The sequence below is a fragment of the Nicotiana attenuata genome, unplaced genomic scaffold, assembly GCF_001879085.1.
Source record: "Nicotiana attenuata strain UT unplaced genomic scaffold, NIATTr2, whole genome shotgun sequence".
Lineage (NCBI taxonomy): Eukaryota > Viridiplantae > Streptophyta > Magnoliopsida > Solanales > Solanaceae > Nicotiana > Nicotiana attenuata.
This window is the reverse complement of record NW_017674322.1, coordinates 1-25,848: the sequence shown is the minus strand read 5'-3', so window position 1 is coordinate 25,848 and position 25,848 is coordinate 1. Positions and strand designations below refer to the sequence as shown.

The 25,848-nt window shown below is 37.4% G+C and overlaps 2 protein-coding genes across 2 annotated transcripts; one reads left to right on the top strand and one right to left on the bottom strand.

Annotated features, from left to right (window-relative positions):
* The first annotated feature begins 12,285 nt into the window (after nucleotides 1-12,285).
* LOC109218412 (metacaspase-4-like) lies at nucleotides 12,286-16,914 on the top strand. Its single transcript, XM_019382777.1, has 2 exons — nucleotides 12,286-12,706; nucleotides 15,648-16,914. The coding sequence occupies exons 1-2, from the start codon at nucleotides 12,361-12,363 to the stop codon at nucleotides 16,553-16,555; spliced, it is 1,254 nt and encodes a 417-aa protein (XP_019238322.1). The 5' UTR covers nucleotides 12,286-12,360; the 3' UTR covers nucleotides 16,556-16,914.
* A 373-nt stretch (nucleotides 16,915-17,287) lies between these two features.
* Nucleotides 17,288-20,599, bottom strand: LOC109218415. The gene is made up of 2 exons (XM_019382780.1): nucleotides 20,312-20,599; nucleotides 17,288-17,806 (listed from the first exon to the last, which is right to left on the bottom strand). The coding sequence occupies exons 1-2, from the start codon at nucleotides 20,510-20,512 to the stop codon at nucleotides 17,624-17,626; spliced, it is 384 nt and encodes a 127-aa protein (XP_019238325.1). The 5' UTR covers nucleotides 20,513-20,599; the 3' UTR covers nucleotides 17,288-17,623.
* Nucleotides 20,600-25,848: the final 5,249 nt, after the last annotated feature.

Genomic DNA, 25,848 nt, shown 5'->3' with positions numbered 1-25,848 from the left:
AAGGGATCTGATTAAAGGGGAAGCACAAAGGCAGGGGGAACTTGTGAAGTTCCTGTTACTTTATCTGGTTTTGTTGCTCTAAACATGATTGTCAATTTCTAAGTTTGTCATCATCAAAAAGGGGGAAATTGATGGGTTTACAGTAACTTAGTTTTATGTTTTTATGATCTAACAAACTTACTGTCAAAGTACCAGATAACGAACCTGATACACTTGGTACACAACTCAATCAACGGACTCAAGCTAATGTGAGTTGCTATGACTTCAGAAGATAAATAATCAACACAGGGACCTGATCTCCTTGGGTTCCCCTTACGGCAGTACGAAGTCAACTGTCTACAGCTAGAAAGTGACTGCCTGCACTGTACACGCAAATAGTGTAGCACAGTACAATAGTCGCTTTTCATTGACCAACCAAGTGATTACATTATTCAAGTGATGTCATCCATGTTGTATTAACAATAAACATTACAACAAAACATCACTTGAACACTTGAGAATTTATTCAAGCATCTGACAATCAAGCATTCAATTCTCAAGTGCAACAAGAACAAAGTACAACACTACTACGGACCAGTTCCTACAACAAGTCTCTTGTATGTTCTTAGTTGAGTTGTAACTTTGTATTGCTCTTCATTGTAATTCCTACTTTGCTTATCTAGAAGCTTTAATTAGGAACCCCTTGAAAACCATAAACCTTTAGTATTTGTGTCGTGACTAGAGTTAGTCATGAGTTAAAGTCTTTGTAATAGGTGTATTGCAAAGTGGCTTGTAATAGGTGTATTACAAGTTAGTGAGAGATTAAGAGTTTAATTCCTGGATTGCATAGGTTGTAATCTAAAGATTGCTCATAGTGAAGTTGAAATTCTACTAGTGTAGGTCGTGGTTTTTTATCCCATTGAGCAGGGATTTTTCCACGTAAAAGTTCCCCGTTCCATTTACTTATTGTTGCATTAGCGTCATCTGTGGAAACCTAAATAGGACCTGGTCTCAATTAATTTGGTGGATTCATATATTCTATCAATTTTGTATCTTCATCTTGAAGGGAAAAAATGATGGAAAAGGAAGACATTATACAATGAAGGAAAGACAAACTCATTAAAGAAAGTGAAATTTCTTGCAACCATCTATGAAAGCAAACAAAAATGCCGAGTGGGTGGGAGGTATTTAATTATATGTGGTCTTTTTTTATTTTTAAAAATTACTTTGAGATTTTAAAGGGAGAAATTGGCTCTGTTAGTCAATAATGGCATTTTAGGCCGTTTGGTTAACGAGAGGGTTACGAACGAGCCGATTTTGAAACGGAGGGTATAAATGCTCTAAATCGCATACATTAGGGCTATTGTTGGCCCTTTGCCGAATTTACATTTTACATTTTCCAGAGTAAAATCTTTTGGTGTAATAACACTTATTAGTCTCGAACCACGTTATTTAACCTTTTTATGCGACAAATGCCATCATAATTAAGCAAAACCTTTAGTAGGACTTTATACAATAGTAACATTTTTAATGATCATATCAGTTAGGGAAAATTTAGAAAATTGTAGTTGAAAAATTGATGGATGCATTTGATCATAGAACAGAATTTATGATAAAAAATGAAACCACTTAGACGTATTTCGATTGATAATTTAGTAAAAAGACAACGATTTTTCTTTTGAAAAAAAGGGTATTATCACTTTTAGCCTGCGCTATAAATTATTTATATCTCGTAGCCAAAAAAGTGCATAAAATTTGTATATAACATACAAAATGTATACACACACACACACACACACACACACACACAAAATTATATAAATTTTATACATTTTTCTTAGGGACACAGTGCGGCACGGTGGTGTCAAGCAGGTTACTGTTGGAGATGATGGAGTTTTGAGGATGCAGGGTCGTGTTTGTGTGCCTAATGTGGATGGACTTCATGAGTTGATTCTTGAGGAGGCCCACAGTTCCCGGTCTTCTATTCATCCGGGCGCTCCCAAGATGTATCAGGACTTGCGGCAACATTATTGGTAGAGGATAATAAAGAAAGATATAGTTGCATATGTAGCTCGGTGTCTAAATTGTCAGCAGGTAAAGTGTGAGCATCAGAGACCTGGTGGTTTGCTTCAGAAGTTAGAAATTCCTGAGTGGAAGTGGGAGCGTATCACTATAGATTTTGTTGTTGGACTGCCACTGACTTGGAGGAAGTTCGATGCAGTTTGGGTCATTGTGGACAGGCTGACTAAGTCAGCGCATTTCATTCCTGTTGCAGTTGCTTATTCTTCAGAGCGGTTGGCAGAGATTTATATCTGTGAGATCATCCGTCTTCACGGTGTGCCCGTGTCTAGCATTTCTGATCGAGGTATGCAATTCACCTCGCACTTCTGGAGGGCAGTACAGCATGAGTGGGCACGCAGGTTGAGCTGAGCACAACATTTCATCCTCAGACGCACGGACAGTCCGAGCACACTATTCAGATATTGGAGGATATGCTCCGCGCTTGTGTTATAAACTTCGGAGGTTCTTGGGATCAGTTCTTGCCGCTTGCGGAGTTCGCCTACAACAGCAGTTATCAGTCAAGCATTCAGATGGCTCCCTTTGAGGCATTATATGGTAGGCGGTGCTGATCGCCAATTTGGATGGTTCGAGCCTTGAGAGGCTCGGTTATTGGGTACAGATCTGGTACAGGATGCCATAGATAAGGTCAAGATTATCCAGGATCGACTTCGCATAGCTCAGTCCAGACAGAAGAGTTATGCTGACCGTAGAGTTCGTGATGTTGCATTCACGATCGGAGAGAGGGTGTTGCTCCGGGTATCACCCATGAAGGGTGTGATGAGGTTCAGAAAGAAGGGCATTGAGCCCTATGTATATTGGACCTTTTGAGATTCTTGAGCGAGTGGGAGAGGTGGCTTACAGGCTTGCGTTGCCACCTAGTTTATCAGCATTTCATCCGGTGTTCCATGTGTCCATGCTCCGGAAGTATCATGGCGATCCGTCCCACGTGTTAGATTTTATCTCTGTCCAGTTGGATAAGAATTTGACTTATGAGGAGGAGCCGTTGGTTATTCTAGCCCGGTGGGTTCGTCAGTTGAGAACGAAGAGTTATCCTTCAGTTCGAGTGCAGTGGAGAAGTCAGTCCGTCGAGGCAGCTACTTGGGAGTCCGAGTCGGACATGCGCAGTAGATATCCCCACCTTTTCACCAGTCCAGGTACTTTTCTATGCCCGTTCAAGGACGAACAATTATTTTAGAGGTAGAGAATGTGATGACCCAAAAGATCATCTTATGTTTTAGAACCCAATTCTGTGCTTTGAAGCATTAAACACCTCATTTTATCCCTCCTCAATTTGCGTGCGTAGTCCAGACATGTTTTCGGAGAGCTTTTATGTTCAAAACTGATAAAAAATATGAAAATTATGCTTGGAAATCCATTTGAGTTGACTTCGGTCAACATTTAGAGTAAACGGACCTGAATTCGTGTTTTGACGATCTCGATTGGTCCGTATCGTGATTTAGGGCTTGGGCGTATGCCTGGAATTGAATTCGGAAGTCCCTAGCCCGAGCTATCAGACTTTAACGAAATTTGGAAGTTAAAGGCTTAATGAATTTGAAATGTTTGACCAATGTTTGCCTTTTTGGATATCGGGTCCGTATTTTGGTTTCGGAACTCGATATAAGTCCAATACCGTACTTATGACTTGTCTGTGAAATTTGGTGAGAAACGGAGTTGGTTTGACGTGATTCGGACGTCCGGTTGTGGAAATAGAAGTTTTAAAGTTTTCTTGAAAATTTCATTTGATTTGGTAGGTGTTATTTTGCGATTTGATCACGCAAGCAAGTTCGTATGATATTTTTAGACTTGTGTGCATATTCGGTTTAGAGCCCCGAGGGCTCAGGTGAGTTTCGGATAGGCTACAGAGTAAAAATTGGACTTAGGAATGTTGTTGGTGTTTCAGTTCTGGTGCAGACCTCTGATCCCGAATTTGCGAGATTAGGCATCGCATTTGCGACCTCTAAGGGGTTTGCATTTGCGAGCTACTCATCGCATTTGCGAAGAGTAGTTGGGCCACATTGAGTTCGCATTTTCGAAACATTCTACGCATGTGCGAAGTGAGTTAGGAGGGGGCAGTGATCGCAAATACGATCAAGTGGTCGCAATTATGGAAGGGTCAGTGTTCGCATTTGCGAACAGTTCATCGCAAATGCGATGAAAGCAGGGATGTGAAACCTTCGCATTTGAGATAGGTTCTTCGCATTTGCGAACCCCAGGTCGCAAATGCGATACCTGCAACTGATCAAATGGGACTTAGACGGGATTTTTGGTTCATTCTTCAAATTTTCAAGCTTAGAAACCCTTGAGGCGATTTTTCAAAGGGCTCTTCTTCCCCAAATCATTGGTAAGTGATTCTAAACTAGTTTCTTTCAATCTTTCACTACTTTTCCTAAGATTTCAACCTAAAATCTGAAGTTTTTATGGTGAAAATTGGGGGTTTTGGGTAGAATTAGGGATTTTTATAAAATGAGGATTTAGAACTCAAATTGAGGTCGAATTTCAAAACAAATTACGTAACCGAGCTCGGGGGTGAATGGGTAATCGGGTTTTGGTCCGAATTTCGGGTTTGGACCAAGCAGGCCCGGGTGTTGACTTTTGTTGACTTTTTCAATAATTACCTAAATTGAATTCTTACAATCGTGGGTAGTTCCTAAGGCTTAATTTGAATCGTTTGGTTGGTAATTCGCTAGATTCTATTGGTTCGGACGCTTGTTTGAAAGGAAAATCTGTGGTTGAGCTTTGAGTTTGGTCTTTGGAGCGAGGTAAGTGTCGTGGTTAACCTTTACTCGGGGGAATAGGACTTGTTCGTCTATTTGTTACGTGTTTAGATGTTGGGTAAAACATATATGTGAGGTGACGAGTACTTATACGTTGTTGTCGGGTTAAAGCATGCGGGTGGCGCTTGATTTCTCGTAATTATTGCTTTCTTTGATCATGCCATCCATGTTTAGGCTAGTTAATGTTAAATTGATTGTTTTTATCATGTTTATGGATTTTTGGTGAAATTTGAGTATTGATTTCAAAGTTGAGGTTGGTATTGTGGAACCAATGTTGAAGTAAGACTTGTTCTTGATATTCTATCTCTCTGTTGTTATTTGTTCATTGCTATATGGTAAGGGAGAGTATTAATGCACGAAGGGTGATGCCGTGTCATATTCTGAGTGTTAATGCACGAAGGGTGATGTCGTGCCATATTGTAAGTGTTAATGCACGAAGGGTAATGTCGTGCCACATTGTGAGTGTTAATGCACGAAGGGTGATGCCGTGCCAAGGTTTGAGAGTTAATGCACGAAGGGTGATGCCGTACCGTTTCTATTGATTTATATTGTGAGGTTGAGTGTAAAAGCACGAAGGGTGATGCCGTGTACTTTCCTCTATTGTGTTTAATTGTTTTCACTGGTTCAAGGCATATTGACTGTTCTGGTTATCATTTCTGCATGTCCCCCTCAGCATGCCCCCCTCCTGATATTACTTGTCTAGCTCTTATTTGTTGTTATTTTGTACATATACTGTTATCTGTACATGTTTATTATGTAGGTGTCTTGTCATAGCTTCGTCACTACTTCGTCGAGGTTAGGCTCGACACTTACGACTACATGGGGTCGGCTGTACTCATACTACACTCTGCACTTCTTGTGCAAATTACCGGCCCAAGCTAAGCGTGGGGTTAGCAGTTGGACCTGCTTGTTGGAGACCCAAGGTAGATCTGCTGGCATCCGCAGACCCTGGAGTCCCTTCCTAGTTTATCTATTATACTGTTTCCTTTCTTTCAGAACAGTTGTATTTTCATTCAGACTTGTTTGTAGTAAATCTTAGACGTTCGTGAATCGTGACACCAAATCCGAATTGTATCAGTTATTATGGGTTTTATGTTATTCTGCTAAGTCAATTTTAGCTTCTGTTTAGCTTAATTGTTTCTATTGTTGAAATTGACTGAAGTTGACTTAAGACTCCTCTAACGTTGGCTTGCCTAGCAAGTGAAATGTTAGGCGCCATCACGCCCGAAGGTGGGAATTCCGGGTCGTGAGACTCAGAATATGGAAAAATTAGTTCAGGAAATATAACATGTCGACTGACATATACACGACCAGATTTTGGATCTAAACAACGATATCCCTTATAATTAGATGCATAGCCAAGGAAGACACATCTAACTGAACAAGGTGTAATCTCATCAGAAACTCGAGCAGACAAATTGGGAAAGCATTCACAACCAAAAACTCGGAGAAAGTTGTAATCTGGAATTCTATGAAAAAGTTTCTCAATGGGAGAAAGGCCATGTAAAATAGGCGTAGGTAACCTGTTAATGGTAAAAACAGCATAAAAGGCTGCATCAACCCAAAATTGAAATGGGAGAGTAGCATCTGTTATAATTGTGCGTACCATTTCAATAATGTGTCGATGTTTCCGTTCAGCAATCCCATTTTGTTGAGGAGTATCCGAACACGACATACGAAAAGAAATGTTAGAATTAGTATAATGTGAAAGCATGGCCTTGTTGTCAAACTCGCCTCCTCCATCACTTTGAATTTTTTTTATCTTAGTGTTAAACAAATTTTCCACCAGCTTTTGAAAGGCACAAAAATGAGTAAAAACTTCTGATTTATTTTTCGTTGGATAAAGCCATGTAAATCGAGAAAAATCGTCAACAAAAATAGCATAATATTGAAAGCCCAAATTGGATAAAATGGGTGATTGCCAAACATCTGAGTGAATAATATCCAAAGGAAAAGAACTACAATGTTCCACTAGATTGAATGATAAACGATGAAACTTTCCTAGTCGGTAAGAGACACATTCATTACTAAACGAATTTGACAAACTAATAGCATTATTGTTTTTAAGAGTGCTAAAACACGAGCACCACCGTGTCCCAAGCGACGATGCCATGTATCACCAGACTGACGAAAAGAAACATAAGCTTGAGGAGAAGAAGATGGACCAAGAAGATAAAGGATATACATTGTCCTCACTGGAAGCTTGAAGGAGAGTTTGACCCGGGCTTGGTCCTTAACAATAATAGAAGATGAGTCAAAATTAACAGCACAATTATTATCCTTACATAATCTTTTGACAGAAAGTAAATTATGATGGAGATGGGGAACATGAAATATGGATTTCAAATGCAGGGGACGAGATGGAGTGGGTAACTGAGCGTAGCCAATATTTTCAATTTTAAGCAAAGATCTATTCCCAACCAAGACATGATTAGAACCATTGTAAATAGATTTATGCATAAAATTACCTTCAGATGGAGTCATGTGAGCGGAAGAGCTGAGTCTAAATACCAAGTAGCATCATTTGTTTCACCAACCGACATAGCAACGAAAGACTTAGGCAGATCGTTAGAAACAAATGCATGGTTAAAACGATTATTACACTAAATAGCAGAATGACCAGGAATTCCACAAATTTGACAAACAGTTGGAGAAGGTGGAGGACCTAAAACTCCAATGGACGATGAAGGTGCACTAACAAATGGTGAAATATAAGGAACAGTTGGAGCGCTACCAATACCTGATGATGATTTTTCAAGGAAACCACTGTGAGTAAAAGTGTTGCCAAAAGATGCCTGATGTTGTTGACCCCGACTAAAGGAGCCTCGACCTCTACCGCCACGGCCTCGACCTCTAGAAGTGAAAGAACGACCCCTGCCACGACCTCCTGGAGAAGCAGATTGAATACCCGAGACATTTGAGGGATTTGAGGTCACATTTTGAGCAGCAAAGGCTTGATGAGTGACAACTGTATCTATATCCTTGAAACGCTTCAACCCTTGTTCATGGAGTAGAAGCTTCATTCTGAGTTCTTCAAGCGACAATGAACTAGGAAAGTGTGTAATAATCCCAACCAAAGTGTCATATTCCTTGCCCAATCCAAGAAGCACATGATCAATAAAATCTTGAGAAGAGACAGGATAATTTATCGCTGCAAGAGAGTCAGCAATCTGCTTGGCCTCGCGAAGATACTGATCAATTGACATAGAGTCATTTTTGCGCATAGTAGTAAGTTGTCTCTTTAGTTCAACAGATTTTGCTTGACTGGCATCCATGTAGCGACATTGTAGAGAATTCCAGATATCACATGAAGTAGGCAGTAAATGAACATCAATGGGAACTTCTCGAGAAAGCATCGCAAACAGCCACGAACGAAAACTTTGATCAACTCTAACCCATGATCTATAAAGAGGATTAGGTTGTTGAGTTCGGGATGCATCACAGATAAAGATATGTGGTGGAGGAATTGAGCCATCAACAAATCGAAAAAGTTCACGTGAGAGCAGAAGAGATTGAAATTGAGTACGCCGTGTGAGGTAGTCTTCAACAGAGGCAAGCTTTATAGTCACCAGAGTTGTGACGTTTGGTGCAGCAAGAGCGACGACGAGATTGTACTGTGAGAGAGATGTTGGGTCCAAAGATCCAGTAAATGACAATTGAAATGCTAAACCAACACTACTAACTAACGAACCAGGTAAAGTGTTAAGAGAGGAAGATTGACCAGGAGAGAGGTTTGCACCGAGGAAATTGAATAAGAGATAGGAGGAAGGGAGAATGGTGGAAGTGTTTGAGAGAGAGGAGGAAATATGGAAGCTCCAGTGGCTGAAGTTGCAGATAAATTAGAAGGAATAATAGGATCTGTTTGAGAAGAAACAGGCGCTGAAGATGTTTCCCTGGTGGATGTCACCATATTTGATGGACAAGAACTTTTTTTTTTGAAATAGGTTTGGCTAATAATGGCTATCTGATACCATGTGAGGAATAGTATTCTGCCCAAGATACTATAACACTCTGTTTGGATCATTGTTTCCCATCGTTTTATAATGTATTGTATTGTATCATATCGTATTGTATCGTATCGCTTTATAAATACAATGTTTGGATAGATTGTATTGTTTACTATTGTTAAATAATACTTTGTTGTTTAGTTTGACTGTATCGTACTGTATTGTAACTGATAAGTTGACTAAAATACCCTCAATTGTTTAAAATATTAAATTTATTAAAATTATGCATAAAAATAATTTTAAAAAACAAAACAGAAAAAGGCAAAGCACCTTAAGAAAGCAGAACAAAGGAGCGAGACAGAAGAAGGCAAAACGAAGGAACACAGCTAATTAGGATTGAGTTAAAAGCAAATTAGGAGAAAAAATAAAACAGAAGGCGACAAAATATCTTTAACGTTGGTGGCAGAAGTTCTTGAAAAAAATAAAGTAGGTTATAGGTTGGAGATTTGGAGTTAAAATAGAAAAAAAGTCAAAGAGTAAAATAGAATTGTGGAGTAATTAGTTAGGGCATAATTGAAAAGAAAAATAGGAAACAATCCCACCACACCAAATCGATTGTTTCAAAAAAGAGGACTTTTCATTGTTCCAGAATAATGGATTTAACAATATAATACAACCAATTTTAATGAAACAATCAAAACAAATATTGTTTTGGGATAACAATACAATACGATACAACGGGGAACAACCATCCAAACAAGTTGTAAACGTGAGAGCTTCGTCTATCACATATACAGAGTACAATGTATCAAATCAGCAAGGACTCTACTAGAGTGCAAGGTTATGTAAACAAGAACTCTTTAGAATACAAAGTGTAAGGCTAAAGGAATTTTACCTATTCTATATGCACTAATAAAATATACCATAATATTTCTATGACTATAAGAATATGTCATTAAGAATAAAATTTAAAGTATAAGTCAAGTAGTTCTCACAAAAAAAATTTGTCACCCTTCGTACAAATTAAAAAGCAAAGTGTATGTCATATAAATTGGAAGGTAAAGAGTAATAATTTTACTATTTTAATGGCCTAATGCAACTTATGTTAATACGTTTTAGTTAACTGTCTTTTCGAATTTATGACTATATAATCATTACTATCATTCATGGACTTGTCCAGCTTTTCACTATACTGTTGAATTTAAAATTCGAAAAGTAGTAATGCAATCTGGGGAGAAATTCAAAATTAGCTAGATTTGCAAGTGGTCGTTCAAAAATAGCTCAGTTTCAAAAGTAATCGAAATTTAGCCATTTTTCATGTAAAGATAAATCTGAGCGAAAACACTGTTCAAAACCCGGAAAATACGCCAGTATATTATGCTGGAGTTCCAGCATAAGTATACTTGAACTCCAGCATATTATACTGGAGTTCCAGGATAAGTATGCTGGAACTCCAGCATAATATGATGGAGTTCCAGCATAAGTATACTAGAACTCCAGCATAATATACTGGAGTTCCAACAAAGTATACCGGTCCAGTATAATATGCTGGAAGTTCATATACAAGTGCTCGAATCACCGGTATATTATGCTGGAACTTTCCGTGTGTTGGAGTTCCAGCATAATATGCTGGAAGTTCATACACAGGTGTACCGAACTCCAGTATATTATGCTGGACCGGTCTCTGTTGCAGCAAAATAGTGGCTATTTTTTATTGACTTGGTAAATGATGGCTATTTTTGAATGACCAGTCCGAAAACTGGCTAGACCGTGCTATTTTTACTGCAATCTGCGGTGTTAAAATTTAATCTATCCTTCCACTTTAATTGATTTTTGAGTTTTTTTTTTTTTTTTTTTGTGATCCACAATATTTAAAATTTTCAAATATCAAAAAGGAATTAACTTCTTTTTTTCCGAAGTTATTCTTAGAGTAAAGAATCTAGGAGTATTTGCTATATTTCTAATGAATAAAATAAAAAAAATATGATCAATTTTATTATTAATTAATGTTAAAAAATAAATTCTTTAATATATGTAAAAATAATAAAAATAAATAAATTAAAGTGGATCGGATAGAGTACATTTTGCATTTTTTCGTAGTAAACCCTTTTGGTGTAATAACACTTCATCAGCTTCGAACTCCACGTTATTTTAACTTCTTTTTTTTTTTTTTTCTACAAATGCCATCATCATTAAGCAAAATCTTTAGTTGGACTTTACACATTTACATGATCATATCAGTGTGGGGAAATTTAGAAAACTGTAGTTGAAAATTTGATGGATGCATTTGATCATAGAAAATAATCTATGATAAAAATGAAACCAATTAGACGTATTTCAATTGATAATTTAGTAAAAACACAGGCAAACTTTTCTCTTGAAAAAATTACGTATTTCCACAAAAAAGAAAATATTATCGATCCCTTATCGATGGTGTAAGAGATTTTAAAAAGGGTTAATGGTCTTAATCTACATTATCATTAATTTGAACTTCATTCACGTATGTCAAGGTCATATCTTAGTGAGAGTCACGATTCTTTCTCGCCTTAAGATTTTGCATTCTACCATGTGAGACTTTTAACTAAAAGTAAATTATCAAAATTCACCTTGTGAAAATTAAACCAACATTAATTCACCCTCATATAAAAGTCAAATTAACTCAAATTCACAAAATTCAACAAAAAATATTTGCCTTTTCGAAAGAATAACACATTTTCATGAAATGCCGTATTCATATTTTTTTAAGTATCACAATCCTTTCTCGCATTAGATTTTGCATTAGATATTCATAAATTACAGGGGCAGACCCATTACTGGGTTCATCTGAACCCAATACTTTTAGCGTTAAGCATAAATTTATGTGTAAAACTTATTAAAATTACAACAAATAGTACTCACAACTTTATATATAATAAGTTTAAAACTAAAAACCTTAAAAATTGAATTCACAAATTTTAAATCTTGTATTTGTCTATGACAATTTGTAATTACCATGAGAGACTTTAAATTAAAAATAAATTAACAAAATTTCACATATAAAAAATTAAAACCAATATATTTCACCCTTATATAGAAGTCAAATTTACTCAACTTTACAAAACTTCAACAAAGAATCACAATCTCAATGAAATCCCAACTAAGGACCCGTTTGACTATAATAAAATTTTTTACTTTTTTTTTGGAATTTAGTGTTTGGCCATAAAATTTTTTAATTTTACTTAAAGTTGAATTTTAGATTTTTTCGAAAATTTAAAAAATTCCAAAGCTTTTTTAAACTTTTCACTTCAAATCACTCACAAAAATAAAACAGCTCCAAATTGTATTCATATCCAAATACGATTCTAATTTTCAAATACTATTTTCACTTTAATTTTTTTTAAAAACTTTTTCCTGAAATTTCACTATTCTTTATGTCCAAACACCCATTAAATTATCCACATAATGTTTTCCATATGGTGGGTCCCACTTCAACATGTCATGCCAACTCTTTCAATTATGTGGGGCCCATCAACCTTTGACCTCAAATAACTCAATCAAACGTTATTCAACAAAACCAAAACCTCAAAATTCCTCAAACCCAAGAACTAGCAAAACTTCCAATGGCAAAAAAAGCAGTATTAATCGGAATTAACTACCCAGGAACCAAAGCAGAACTGAAAGGCTGTATAAACGATGTTAAGCGAATGTACAGTTGTTTAATCAACCGTTTCGGATTTTCTGAGGAAGATATTACTGTACTAATTGATACTGATGATTCTTACATACAACCAACTGGTCGGAATATACGTAAAGCTTTGTCGGATCTAGTAGGATCTGCTGAAGAAGGTGATTCTTTGTTTGTTCATTATAGTGGACATGGAACTAGACTTCCAGCTGAAACTGGTGAAGAAGATGATACTGGTTATGATGAGTGTATTGTTCCTTGTGATATGAATCTTATTACAGGTACTTTACTTACTATTTTTTGGATTTAAATTATGGGTTTGTTCCAAAATTTGATTTTTTTGTATGTGTGTTTGATTTGTTGAGTTGCTGTGGTAGGAAAATAGGAAAATTGGGATCTTGAAATGGTTCAACTGATACTTTGTTATGATGAGTGTGTTGTTATTTGTGATATGAACTTTATTATAGGTACTAATTAATTATCTATTTGATTTGATTTATATCATGGGTTTGCTCCAAAATTGGTGTTTGTGTGTGTGTGTGTGTGTGTGATTGTGGAGTTGCTGTGGTAGGGAATTTAGGAGATTGAGATCTTTGAAATGGTTGATTTGATCTGTTTATATGATAATTTAAGTTTTAGGGGAAATTGTGAAATGGGAAAGTGGAAATTCAGAATTGAGAATATGGGGCTCAGTAGTGATGAGTGTATTTTTCATTGTGATATGAATCTTATTAGGATTCAAATCATGGGTTTGCTCCAAAATTTGATTTTTTTTTTTTTTTGTGTGTGTGTGATTTGTAGAGTTGCTGTGGTAGGAATTTAGGAGATTGAGCTGTTAGATAGATAATATAGGTGGATCTAGGTTTTTGGGAAAGTTATGAAACGGGGAAGTGGAATTTTAGAAATGAGAATTTGGGACTCCGTAGTGATGAATGTATTTTTCTTTGTGATATGAATCTTATTACAGGTACTTTACTTAACTAATTTTTTTAATTTAAATCATGGCTTTGTTACCAATCAAAAAATGTGTGTGCGTGTGTGTGTGTTCGATTTGTTGAGTTGCTGTGATAGGAATATAGGAAATTGAGATCTTGAAGTGGTTCAATTGATCTGTTATGATGAGGAGTGTATTGTTCCTTGTGATATGAATCTTTACTTATTTGCTATTACTTTGATCTAAATCATGGGTTTGCTCCAAAATTTGATTTTTTTCTGTGTGATTTGTTGAGTTGCTGTGGAAGGAATTTAGGAGATTGAAATCTTGAAATTTTGTGTGTGTGTGTGATCTGTTGAGTTGCTGTGGTAGGAATTTAGGAGATTGAAATCTTGAAATTTTGTGTGTGTGTGTGATCTGTTGAGTTGCTGTGGTAGGAACTTAGGAGATTGAGATCTTGAATTTTCTTTTTTTTGTGTGTGTGTGTGTGATTGATCTGTTGAGTTGCTGTGATAGGAATCTAGGAGATTGAGATATTTGAAAGAGTTTTGAAAGAAAAAAGGATCTTGAAAGGGAGTTGATCTGTTTTGACAATAATTCAGGTGGATCTAAGTTTTAGGGGATATTGAGAAATGGGGAAGTGAAATATTAGAACTTAGAAATGAGAATTTAGGCCTCTGGGAGTTATTGACAATTGTTGATTGGGGGATGAGGAAAAGTTGGCAAAAAAGAGGGTATATAGTTGGGTTACTAATTTAGATGTAGAAATTAGTAACTTTACCATTGTTCTTTTTTTTTTTTAAAAAAAAAAAAGAAGTAACTTTCCGGCAAGTTTCGGGTAAATGCAGGAATATCCAGGAAAGTAATTTCTCCACAAGTTTGTGTCTATGATTTGTGGAGTTGCTGAGATAGTGATCTTGGAAATTAAGATATTCAAATGGTTCAATTGATCTGTTCTTGCCAACAATTCAGGTGGATCAAGATTTTAGGAAAAAATTCAAACTTGAGAAGTTGAATACTAGAATTAGGGACAATGAGGAAAAACAGGAAAAAAGAGGGAATGAAATTAGGGACAATGGAAAAAGCCACTGGTCGAGTCATTTCCTTCCTTTGCTTTCCTTTCCTGCATTTTATTCCCTGGGGAAACACATGCTTTTACAACTCGTTCTATTCTATTTGAAGCATTTTACAACTCGTTTTATTCTATTTGAAACTTTGAGATCGTGCTTTACTCACTACAAGTACTTCGCTCTAGCTCTAAAGTTTTCTCCTTGCTCGATAACCACATGCTTCTCGGCATCACCCCAAACAGTGCTAATGTGGCTATTTAGCTATTTCCTTGGAACGCTCCTACTAAGATGATAAATTATCCGATAAAGCTGCCAGTTCCTAAGTAGAACAAAAAGAATAAGTTCCTTTTTCTGATTGATTGAAAGTAGCAAGGAAGACCAGCAAAACTTTTAAGTCTCAAGTAGATGAGCTTTCCTTGTTTTAAAAATCTTTTTCTCATTCCTCATTATGGTGCTTAATTTTCTTTTCTTTTGAAAGGAAATCTTGGCATAACTGGTAAAGTTGCTACCATGTGACCAGGAGGTCACGTTTTCGAGCCGCGGAAGTAGCCTCTTGCAGAAATGTAGGGTAAGGCTGCGTACGAATAGATCCTTGTGGTCCGGCCCTTCCCGCACCCCGCGCATAGCGGGAGCTTAGTGCACCGGGCTGCCTTTTTTTTTTTCCATTAACTAAGATCCTTAGGTACGTTAGTTGCTTTGTTGAAAAGAATGCCTTACTCCTTAACAAGTGGGAAAAAAGTTTCCTCTTTTAGGGGATTATGATGATAAGAAGAATTTGAGGTCTAATCTTATAGAAATTCGTTTAGAGTCGGAGGGGTTTATGAAATGTCTTAATTCATTCAGCGGAAATGTGAACTCGAATATTCACCAAATTGTTTTCTCATCGCATTCTTTGTTCTTTCCATCCCCTTACAGATTTCCATCCTTATTTTCCCTTTTAGGAATATTTGAAAAGCTATTGATGTTTTCTTTGCCAATCCTAGTTCGATATAGGATATTCTATCGCTTTGTATCAGTTTTCATAGCTTTTGTTTTACTTTCTACTTCAGATCTGCTGGTGAAAATGTATTGTCATTTGCAGAAACATAAGAAACTATAAACATTATTGTTGTTAATATTAAAAAAAAGGTAGCCCGGTGCACTATTGTTGTTAATATTATTGGCAAAAATAACATGCAATTGATCAACTGTTGGATTGGGTGTTTCATCCGTGATCAGATGATGATTTTAGAGAGCTTGTGGACAAAGTTCCTGAAGGTTGCCGGATCACAATTGTATCTGACTCATGCCACAGCGGCGGCCTCATTGACAAAGCTAAAGAGCAGATAGGGGAGAGCCACAAGCAAGGCGACGATGAAAACGAAGGCCATGGATCTGGTTTTGGATTCAAGAAGTTCTTACGCCGAAGTGTTGAAGACGCATTTGAATCACGGGGTATCCACATTCCGCGCCGCCACGAACGACGCGGGGAAGAAGAGGAGAGTTTTGCCGAGAGTAGCGTGATTGAGACGGAAGATGGGGATCAAGTCCATGTGAAGAACAAATCCTTGCCTCTTTCCACCCTCATTGAAATACTTAAGCAGAAAACAGGCAAAGATGACATTGATGTCGGGAAACTTAGGCCAACGCTTTTTGATGTCTTTGGAGAAGATGCAAGTCCTAAGGTGAAGAAATTCATGAAGGTCATTTTCAACAAACTACAGCACGGTAATGGGGAGGGTGAAAGTGGCGGTTTGTTGGGTATGGTTGGTAACTTGGCTCAAGAATTTCTGAGACAGAAACTTGACGAAAATGATGAGAGCTATGCAAAACCTGCGATGGAAACACATGTCGAAGGCAAGCAAGAGGTTTATGCCGGTTCAGGAAGTAGAGGTCTTCCGGACAGTGGCATTCTTGTCAGTGGGTGCCAAACGGACCAAACATCTGCCGATGCTACCCCTGCAGGCGGAGACTCTTATGGTGCTCTAAGCAACGCGATTCAGGAAATCCTGGCTGAATCAGATGGTCCAATCACCAATGAGGAAGTTGTTAGCAAGGCTAGAAAGAAGCTGCAGAAACAAGGCTACACACAACGCCCAGGCCTTTACTGCAGTGATCATCACGTTGATGCTCCTTTTGTGTGCTAATTCTGCAGTGCGTTTTCTGGTTGCTGTTGAAACACAAGTCTGGTGTCAATGAGTTGTTGTAGAAGAATATCCCTTTGTGGATCTGTGTGGTTATTTGTGCTAATGTTGCAGTTGCTCTTACAAGTTTGGTCTTATGAGGTATTACAGGACGGTCTTTATCATTTGGAATGTGGTTATTTGGCTCTGTTTTTTTAATTTTGCCAGAAAATAAAGTGTAAAAGATCCGCGGTTTTCTGTATTGTTGTGGGGGAATTATTTGGTAGCAGGCGGTAAGTATAATTTAACATATATGAATTGCTTATCATGGAGTCAATGTAATGCTAGTTATATAAATATCAATTTATAGCATTCAAAAGCTACAAATTTTTTCTTCAACTAGAAGTAAGTATTCGCCCAAATCTTTAAAAGTTTGAAACAGTTTGCCTATTCGAACATATATTTGAAGTTAAAATTGAGAAAATTAGGTGAAACTCCAGTTGAAATTGTATTTGGATTGTTGTAGTTTATTGGAAAATCTGTGAGAGTTAAAGATTTGTAAGTGAAAATTGAAGACTGGAAAGTATACACGTATACACTTGAAACGCACTTTCATAAAAGTATATTCAAGTTCAGATCCTAGATTCCCATGGGTCAAAAAACAAGCAAAATAAAAGCGCACGAGGGTTGGGGGGGGGGGGGGGCGAAGCAAAATGTCAACCTGGACAAACGGTAATACAGTGAGAAGAGAGCATGAAACCAAGCAAAATGGTTTATTCTATGTTATGAAGAGACGACAAAGGCAAGAAGCATGATTTTTCTCGCGTCTCTAGGACAAGTCCCTCGGACGATCCTATGCCCAACACAATATCACGATGCATGTAAGCAAATTTACTCATGCTAGAACTAAAATATGGTTCAAACACTTGTATTTCAATCACATTTAACTCATGGACAAAGGACATTCTTCAAATTCTTGTACAAGTTTCAAAAAGCTATAGCAATAACTCCAGCTATGTCCATTCTGAAGCTTTATCCACTGGGAAAGGTAGAACTACCAAAGTAAAGCAACAAAACCAGCTAAGCAGTGACCTACTTTTGTTCCTTCTTTGCTTCAGCATCACTTGGCTTTGGGACTGGTTGAATTCTCTGGTAAGGTTTCCTTGTCAATGTTTCGCCCCTTAAAGCTGCAACATATCTGTCATTTGTGTTCTCCTTTCTCTGCAGTTCACCAAGGTACTCTGCCAACCTCTCTTTATTAACTTGACCCATCATCTGTTAGAAAAATCAAACAATATATCAAGCAATTCTCCAGTCATAAGCAGAATTACTCAAAATTAAGTAAGCCAATGAGAGTACGAGACCAAACGAAACCATGTGAGCGGAAAGAGACAATTATCTTCTGTATAAGGTCAAGTCAAATAGTCTATTTCCTATGGACTATTGGAGCAAGGAAACTACTGAGCAAGATAGAGAAGTAAACATTTTGAAACAGCCTCTCTGCCCTATCGGGTAGGGGTAAGGTCTACGTACACATTACCCTCCCCAGACCCCACCTGGTGGGATTTTACTGGGTAGTTGTTGTTGTTGTATAGAGAAGTAAACATTAAAGCTATTTATAATTTCTAAACATCGTGCAATTTGTAAGAATAATATTTAACAGTAACATCCTTTTCCCTTTGGTTCGCATAGATGGGCAGGTGGCCGATTTAACCGAAGGTGTAAACCAAAATAATGCACAACTGTTCGCAACTCGGGCTTTATTTTCAACAAAGACGAGACATATATGGGCATAAGAGAGTGCTGCAATTCATCTCAATGTCTACAGACTTTAACTAGAGCATATCATTCCAACAAATTAGAGAAAGGATAAGGGTGCTGTAATATGGAAAAAAAATTAGCATTTGATAAGTTTTCGCGATAGCTGTCACCTAAAAGTCATCAAAGAAAGAAAAGGTACAGTCAAATAAATAGAATAATTGGGTTTTGACAGTGTTGTTAAAGGCTAACTTCAGACACATTTACCGTCAAGTTAGGCTATCTAATTATTGAGTGAGTTGATAGTAAATTTTCTTGCATGCGCCATATATATATTTTGTGAATTTTTCCTCATTTACTCCTTCATTAACTAAATCCATGCTTCATTCCACTTTTCATTCAAACCCCTAGTAGATCCTGATCCACTGAAGTTTTTGCTTTTGAAAATGATAGTGATAATAATTTTTATAGGTAAGATGAAGTTTTAGTTGTAACTGCACCAAGTAGGAGCAAAACATGTACACCGGAAGATTCAGATCATCCCTTAATCACAGGGAGTCTATGAAGTCCGCCAAAGACTTTCATCACAAGCAAAAGCCACACATTACACCAAAGTCCAAACTTAGTTAGCTGCCTGCTTAAAGAAGTTAGTTGTTCCTTTCTTTCCAATTTCCAATATCGATAAAATACAAGATGGTATTGTTCTCCACATCTCCATTTTCCTTCTCAATTCTCTGCCTTGCTTACATTCTGGTGCTGCCCTCTTACTGACCCTGGCATGGTCCATGGCAGTCCGAATATGTTTAGGGAACAGACATCACACCTTCCAAATATAGATGCAACCAAATAGTAGGTGGTAGGAGGATTCTAGATTCTCAAATGCAAAACACACCTATTGGGCAAAATAAATTTCCGTCTCTATAAGTTATCCTGTGTGAGGTAGGCCTCATGTATAGCCCAGTGAAAACATTTTGCCAACCCCTTTTGATCTAAACAAGGTTTACTAGTAGGATTTAACAGAGAACGCATATTTATATTAAGAGACCATCTTAAACAAGTTCCCTACATGCTTCAATTCCTCCATTTTGCGTATCAATCTAGCAACCCTGTAAAATTTCCAATAAAGGCTCTTAAACACCCCATTTCTCCTACCACAACCAGATTTTTCTGCTGCACCCGCGGAGAATTTTGTTCACCTTATAAGTTGATCCCAGTTCTTCTTTAACCTTCTAAGTGCAACCCCGTAAGAGTGGTTACTGCTCCAAAAACCCTTCACTCCATATTTAATTTTGATCGCCTCCTCCCACAAGTAGCCTTGATCATTCGCAGATCACCATAATCATTTAAACAAGAAGCTCTTATTTCAGAAATACTAACTTGCATCGATCAAATTGCAGCCTTTCTTGTCATCCCTTTGTAGACGTCTACACTACAAGAAATTGACTATAGTGACACTGCTAATGCTAGCATTTCAGCAAGTCAATAAAAATAAAAGGAAAGATATTCACTCATGAAAAGGAACGATCTTTGCAATCGGCCAACTAGTCAATCATGCGAAAGCTAACCTTACTACCTTATAAGGAGAAACCCGATAGATAAAATCTGATAAAGTTAGGGCTCAATGAAATTTATGCTTTTCATGCCCAATTCTCAAACCTGATAAACTCTGGTAAACTAAAACTCCCTTGCCCAATTCATTCAACATTATTTCGTTTGGAACATTTAAAAATGCTTTATAGCCAATAAGAATTTTTTGTATGACAGGTGGTGTCCGGGCCAGCTTGGCGCACCTCAACTATTCCACCCGGTACCTTGCTACCTGCTAGTATCATAATGGCAGAAGGTACAAATACATATGAAGCACACATCACATATTAACACTATCAATAGCCGAAGAGGAAGAATATTTCCGTACAAACATAACTGCATAAGGTACAACACATATGAAGTACAAAACTGATCTGGTATTATCATTTAACACTATTATTATATTATTAATTGGCGAAAACGAGGAAGACATACAAGGGTATCAGGGCGAGCGTTTTGACGGAGCTTAACTTCAAGTTCAGGACTACGAGAATTAGTCGCCGACATAACGCAGAAACCAATAATCCCCGGAACGACGCCGCAAACGGTGGCGAATCCGATGAAAAACGGCTTCGAATCCCTCGTTTGCCTCACTAGCCACCTCCATGTCCCGCTCTTCTCCCACAGAATCGACATCAATGATTTTCTGATTTCTCGCACCCGCTTTCGCTCTCTAAAGCTGCTTTCTTCTGTTTTCTAGAACATTGATTGGGAAAATGGGGAAATGAAACAAATATTTTAAATTATGCTTTTCACCCCCAAAAGTTTGGTTTAAAGACAATTACTAACACTAAAGTCGTTCAAAATTACGAGCTAGAGATTCGAACTTTCGAGAAAAAACAAAAAAGGTCCATATAGTTGGAATTTCATTTAAAAAGATCCCTAATAAAGTATGGCGTAGAAGATACAATGTGGTGCAATTTGGTCTCACTCAATGGAATCACTCACATACTGTTATTTTTTTTGGTCGAAAGGAAGAACATATATTATAGATATTTAAACAGTACTAGTAGTACATGGAACAAGATGCAAGTAGGCATCGTAGTGGCTGGACTAGAGTGCATAATATTTACTACAGGTGCCCCAACATGGGGATCAGTACTAGGTAATAGGTCATAAGTAGATATTACATTAGTATTACAAAAACTAGATATAGTAGGGAGCAGTTGCGTTGAAGCAGGTACAAGCCTCCTGTGTTAGGTGCCTTGCTGATCTTGCTGTAGATAAGGTGTGACAAAAGGTGGTGGGTTTGCCAAAAAGATGCAGTTAGTCTCTGCATCCGTGGATTCATATTTAGCTAAACTGTCAGCAACACAATTTTGCTCTCTATAGATATGCTGGATGGATGGGCTACCCAGCTGTAGAAGTAACAACCTGCAATCATTAATAATGTTAGTATAATGCATAGAAGTTATTTGAAACATACCGATGAGTTGTTGGGCGTCTGTTTCAATGATAAGTGGTGTGAAATTCTTTTGCACAGCTATTTTCAATCCCATGAGTAGTGCAAATAGTTCTGTCTGTATGCTTGTACCCGGTTTTTGATTGTCCTGCAAAACCCATAATCCAACTGCCTTGGTGGTTACTGTCGATGCCCCCTTTTTCTAAAGGCGAAATCGGGTTTACGACATTTGGACGGACAACTCTATTCCTTTTGGGAATTTGGGTTTTGAGATTTAGAAGAGTCGCCACCTAATGATTGAGTGCATTAGGGCACCAAGGAGTAAAAAAAAAAAGAAAAGAACTAGAGAACGGGTAAGGGCTTGAAATTATCCCAGGGGGAAGGTGTTAGGCACCCCCCAAGATCCACTAGTGTGGTTCCCGGCCATGCTACAATTTGTGACTTTAAAGCAAATAAACACACAAGACGACTTCACATAACGATTACAAGTAGGATTATATAAAGGTTAAATAAGCATGCTGAAGTTAGGGAATAGATGGTTTCATGTTCGTTTTAAAGAATGTATAAATGCAGAAAAATGAGGGTCAAGTAACGAATGCAAATAATCAGACAAAGAAGTAAATAGGCGGAAGTTTAAAAAATAAAAACAGTGCTGGAAATTCCAAAGAGGTTTGAATTAAAGTGAAATACAAATTTTAAAGAACTGGAAAACTGACATAAGCACATATGGAGGGAGGGGGATCCTAGGTTTATAAATAACATGGATCATCCACGCAACACCCGGTAACCAATTATACGCGTGGTGTTATCACGTGATCATCATCTCCATGTCTACCCTTACCCACACTGTTTGAGGTATTAAAGCGCAGAATGGTCTCGTTACTTATTGCATGCTATTACCCGTCCCGATCCTATCAGTCTCGGAGGCATTGAGACTACTAATCCTAAAAGGGAAGGGAATTGGGGCTTTTAAGAGTTTAAAAGGATAAAAAAGTCTAAGGCGACGAGCAAAAACACATAAGCAGTTAGGGGAAGAACACATAGCAATTAAGGCTCAAGTAGGCCTCCTTACTTAAAAGAGTAGATTGTATAGCATGACTTCAAATACTGATTGTGGTCTGAATTAAAATTACGTAAAGGGGGTGGCTGATTTATTACATATTTTCAGATAAGGAGTTCGAATTAGGCCTTGTCTGGATGTAGTTTATCAGAATTGACGCAATTAATTACCTATTAGTTTGCCTAAGTGAGGCCTATAAGCATGACATCTAATAGAGCGTACTGATTTTAGGAAAAAAGTTGCTGGTTATATAAACGAAAGATCTGCAAATTTTGACGACCTTATGACTGATTTTAGACTCGTAGATAAAATAGACGAAGCTGGTTCAGTTGATTATTCCTACAGGCATGATTTCTAAGCGTAATTGGTTTTAAACAAATACATAAACGCAAGAGTCCTATAGGCATAGTATCTAGAGTGAAGTTGGTTATTTATTAACCTATGATTGTTTGCCTAATGGCATGTATATGCAGAAGTGCAGACACCTAAGATCATGATTTCTATATGCAGAACTTATAGACATAATTTCTAAGACAGAAGTGCAGAACTTATAGACATAATTTCTACAATGCAGATGTGCAGAAACCTAAAGTCATGATTTCTATATGCAGAACTTATAGACATGATTTCCAAGATGCAGAAATGCAGAATTTATAGGCATGAGTTTAAAATGTAGAATGCGGAAATTGTAAATAACCTATAGGCGGGTTTTCTACCCTTGGCATGCATTCATCCCCATCCCTTTCCACTAGCCATCCCCAATTGTTATTACAAATTATTATAGACCCAAATGAATCAGAAAGAAGTAAAATTACATCAGAAGCTCCAGCTACATCCAAACAACCTAATTCAGACTTCAAAGTCCAACAATATGAGATAAACCAACTTCCAGGATCAGATTTCCAAAAGCCTTTCTCATATTTGGGATGTATCAAAGTTCCCAAGAGTCTCAAAGGGTCTCCGGGCAGTGCTTACGCCCCAAACACATTGCAGAATTAAGATCATAGTGCAGTGTGGAAATGCCAGCCCTCAGATGTCCAAGTTCAGAGGGAACTCAAGGTCCCAAAGCAAGGCTCATAAGAGAGGGGCAGAACTTAAGGGTCTAAGAATAAGTGTAAGTGCATAGGGGAAGAGCCATGGCAGGCTGGTGGTCATGCCCAGCAATTAGGATGCTGGCACACCCCTGACCAACCTGTTAGCCAAACTTAAGAGTTAGGATCCATTGTGGATCAGGTTATAGCCTGGACAGCAATTAGGGTACTGCCAGGCCAAGAAACTTAACTCAAACACATAGAAGGGAGTAGGGGAAGGGATTCACAATAGAAAAGGCAAGGAAGGAGCATAATTAGCACAAATCACTGAACATAAGCAGTAAAGTAAACAAGGATGCTGAAACTGTGAAGTCAACACATAGGGGTGAGGCAGAAAATTAAATGAAAAACATACCAGTTTCAAAGGAAAACAAGTAAGAAAACAGTAGTCTTTGAAAAGCCAAGTTGCAAGCACAACAGTTCCAAAAAGTCTCAAGCAATGCAAAGTATTGAATTCAAATTAGTAAGGTAAATGTGTGAGTTGAAAGTAAGAAGTTCGAGGTATTGAACTTGAAGTATAGAGGCGAAGTATTTGGTTGGGAGTGTAGATGTAAAGTTAGGTCTTGTTAGAGTGCAGAGGTGCACCCCCTTTTATAGTGCAAAGAGAACCAGTAAGAAAGGTAAAGAAATCATTGGAATCAATCTCCCTTTGGTTAAGGGATTCTGATTCCAACGGGTAGAAATTAGTTAAGGAAAGAAAATTTTACTAAAACCTTTCAAAGTAGCACAAAAGGGGTAAATACATAGAAGTTATTTAAGGAAACAATCAATGGTACACGGTTTGTGCCAAATATGTCAAGGGAATCAATTAAACAGCCACGAAACCAAAAATTGCAAGTTCAATTGAATGAACCAAGTCAAGAAAGGTAGAGGAGGCTCAATCGAAGGAAAATCAGTGGCAAATCATTAGCCTTATTAAAGGGATTTCAGAATCAATCACTTAGTTGATAAAAGAAACCTTTTGAAAGAGAAATTTCTCATATATATAAGCACACAGATCAAACGAAAAGAGTCGTTAGGTTATTTAGAAAAAGAGTTTAACACTGAAGGTCTCAGAGTCACAAGCAAAGAGATTCAAGCTTAATTACAGACTCACAGTGAGTCTAAAAGACTAAGGTCCCAAAGCGGAACCCTAGTACCACTTGTCAAAGAAACCCCAAAACCTAGGGTTTCGAATAGAATCAGAGGTGAGAAAATAATGTCTTAGAAAGAGGCTTAGAAATCTCTTTCAAAGACTTATGAGAGGAAAACATACACAAACAAGCTCAAAAGAAAGAGATGATGCGAGTTTTTAAACAACAGTAGGGAAAAATATACAAACACAACTCAGTAAAGCGACCAAAATCCAGGATTCAAACATAAACACATATAGCAAAGAGTGAGGAAAACAACACAAATTAACATGCGAGCATAAGGATAAGAGCAGAAAAAATAGAAGAGTCTTGCATAATAATAAAAAAGAAGAAACAAGAGATCAAACTCATGCATAATAAGAAGAAAACATACGAGCATAAACACACATAAAGAAAGAACAGGAAAGATCAGAAAATTATTTGAAGAAACCCTTTTCAGAAACCCTAAAATTGAGATTGAACGATTTTAAAGAGGAAATTTGGGAAAAACCTTTGAAATGTCAAATAACGCTCAGGCATGTCACAGATCTAAGAAAATAAGCAAGCACAGAACCTCAGACGGCTTAGAGTTGCAGAGAAAACCCTAGAATGAGAAAGGTCTTGAGGAAAGTCGGATCCTGAGTCGAAAAGACTCATATTGCTTGAACACGCCGAAATAATGGCCGGAAAGGCCATAGATCAACAGATCTGAGAAAGATCTAAAGAGAGCCATTGAGGTCGGACCCCCAAACTTCGAGTAGCTTAGGTTTAACGGTGAGAGGGAGTGAGCACAGGCCACCCATGGCTTGGAATGCCATGGATTCCGATGGAAACATGGTATAAACAGGTGGGAGATGATTAGGGCTTCGGAGTGGGCTAGAGAGAGTTTGAGAGATGAAGAGTTCAAAGGCGTTGTATCTGATAGAATGGATTAGGGTTAGGTGGGTTAGGGAATTAAAAAGGAAAGAAAGAATATCGACCGTTGATCAAAATGATCAACGTCCTGGATTTAAAGGGAAGCCGGGTGGGTTTAAAATCGGGTCAGGGGTCGAGTTAAAATGGAATTGGGTTATTTTGATTTGGAGCGGAATTGGGGGTTAAATTGAGGTTAGAATTGAAAGAAAATGAGGCTATAATTGAAATAGAAACGGGCTAGATGTTAAATAGATAATTTTCCCCTTTTTATTTTTTATAAAATAATAATAATGATTTTAAAACAAATTAAAAGCACTGAGCTAATTAATAATATATAAATATTAATCCAAAAACACTGGAAATAATTTTAGAATTGTAAAATGCTATTAATC

Bases quoted from the DNA above. Each gene is read 5' to 3' on its own strand.
- LOC109218412 (XM_019382777.1), top strand. From the start codon at position 12,361: ATGGCAAAAAAAGCAGTATTAATCGGAATTAACTACCCAGGAACCAAA. The intron at 12,707-15,647 runs GTACTTTACTTA...ATCCGTGATCAG, and splicing joins TGATATGAATCTTATTACAG to ATGATGATTTTAGAGAGCTT.
- LOC109218415 (XM_019382780.1), bottom strand. From the start codon at position 20,512: ATGTCGATTCTGTGGGAGAAGAGCGGGACATGGAGGTGGCTAGTGAGG. The intron at 17,807-20,311 runs GTATGTCTTCCT...TTTTTCTAACAG, and splicing joins ACGCTCGCCCTGATACCCTT to ATGATGGGTCAAGTTAATAA.